The sequence below is a fragment of the Chiloscyllium plagiosum genome, chromosome 13 (assembly GCF_004010195.1).
Source record: "Chiloscyllium plagiosum isolate BGI_BamShark_2017 chromosome 13, ASM401019v2, whole genome shotgun sequence".
Classification (NCBI taxonomy): Eukaryota; Metazoa; Chordata; class Chondrichthyes; order Orectolobiformes; family Hemiscylliidae; genus Chiloscyllium; species Chiloscyllium plagiosum.
The window spans coordinates 12055417-12057344 of NC_057722.1; the positions used below are offsets into that span (position 1 = coordinate 12055417).

Consider the following 1928-nt stretch of genomic DNA (forward strand, 5'->3'; position numbering starts at 1 on the left):
TCAAAGACTTTCGAGAGGGGAGGGAACTTGGACCAGGTCTGTGAGATCCTTTTAGATTCTTCCTTTTCAAATGCTTATCCCTTTTCTATTTCAAAACCACAGATGATTAATAGTCCCGTGTTCAAGAAATATGCCTCTGTGATTTTCCCAGCGGTAATGCTTGGTTTCTCTTCTTTAATTCTGTACTCGCCTGGTGTATGAGTGTGCAATACCAACATACATTGGGTAGATTGCTGCTACCGTTCTCATTTGCTGACTGGGTGTACAGGATTAACTTAGTCTAAAGTGGTAGGGAAAACCACTAGGCACTTGATGAGAAAAGGATCTTGTCTTAAACATGGTGCAGTTTATTGCATGATAGCAATCAGACACAAGTTACATCTGTAAGATAAATTGTGTTCCTAAGACTATGAAGAGACTGAGGATAACAGGTCTATCCTTTTTGAGATCCTAAGATATTCTGCCTTTGCCCAACTGAGTCCCTTGCCAGCATCAGATTGGGTGGAGCTTATTGGAGTTTTCACCATGGACCCTTTCAGTATCATTACTTTATACAGCATCACCCAATAGCAGACATAATTCTTCAATGTTTCCCATCAGTAAAGTCTTCACATTTTGCTGACTCCTTTAACTGGTTTGTCAGTGCTCCTCCCACTCACCACTTTGCTGCTGTTCCTTCCAAAGCTGAAACTGCTGTGCCCACTCCTGTCCCCACCCATTCTCTCCTTCCCTCTGCAGCCTCCATTCCCAAAATCATGGTTCATAATAATAATCAGATGGGGTATTTGATCAATACAAACCCCGCTCCCCCTTCCTCCAACTGAAGCTTCACTTAGCCAAACTCTATAATCAAACGTCATATGAAGAACCATTTCCCTAGTCTGCCGTCAGACTCTTCAACAGCACACAACCCAGTCATACCCCTCTGTGGTAGTCATATTAAACCACAGAGCCTGTTGCTTCCCAGAGAGCCATGAGCCTGTTGACACTGGCACTAGGATGAGACAATGGACTTGCTCAGATAATAGACTTGTAATAAGTACTTGGAAATCTTTTGTCAAGTTAGTTGAATGCAGCGACATAGATTGTTGCTATAAAACATTTCACAATTGCAAACCAGGGATGTATAAAATAAAAGAACAATTTTCATCAACAGGAAGTTTGTCTAGAAATAGTTGGTTAATTTGTGTTATCTTGTTGTATCCCCGGTCTCTTTACTCTTTTCCTTGGAATTGAAAGACCGTTTTTTAGAGATCCAACCTATAGGTAGTGTGGACATGAGGTTGTGATCCAGTCTGCACTTGATGTGGACACAGGGTTATGATGCAGTTCTACAATTGAAGTGAACATGAAGTTGTGGTCCAATCTACATTAATGTGGACACAGGATTGTGATCCAGACTGCAGTTGAGGTGGACATGACATTGTGATCCAGTCTGTAATTGGTGTGAACACAAAGTGGTGATCCAGTCCATAGCTAGTGTGAATGTGACATTGTGATCGAGTCTACAGTTGATGTGGAGAAGAGTCTTTGGTCTAATCTGCAGGTGGTGTAGGTATGTGTTGCCTTTCATTCTGGTTTATGATGAGCATCCTTCATCAGTCACTAGTTTGGTAGTCTTGGCCCAGGCAAGTTGCATGGCTCCAATTCTATCAGCATCTGGGACGTGATAAACCTGAAACTAGAGACAGTGCAGGAAAATGAATATTCAATTGTCAATACATTTACAGTTCATCCAGATTGTCACATGCAACTGATATTTACGGCTGTTAAGTTTAGTTGAAAAATGTGGTGCTGGAAAAACACAGCAGAATAGGCAGCATCCGAGGAGCAGGAGAATCGACGTTTCGGGCATAAGCCCTTCTTCAGGAATGAGGCTGGTGTGCCAAGCGGGCTGAGATAAAAGGTAGAGGGGAGGGGATTTGGGG

The 1928-nt window shown here is 42.5% G+C and overlaps 1 protein-coding gene across 1 annotated transcript in view; it reads right to left on the reverse strand.

Annotated features, from left to right (window-relative positions):
- Positions 1-324: 324 nt before the first annotated feature.
- LOC122556276 (protein mab-21-like 4) overlaps positions 325-1928 on the reverse strand; it is a 28883-nt gene continuing 27279 nt past the window's right edge. The window contains exon 5 of the mRNA XM_043702903.1: positions 325-1681. Within this exon, the coding sequence (XP_043558838.1) occupies positions 1580-1681 (102 nt within the window). The 3' untranslated portion in view covers positions 325-1579. The remainder of the gene's footprint in view (positions 1682-1928) is intronic.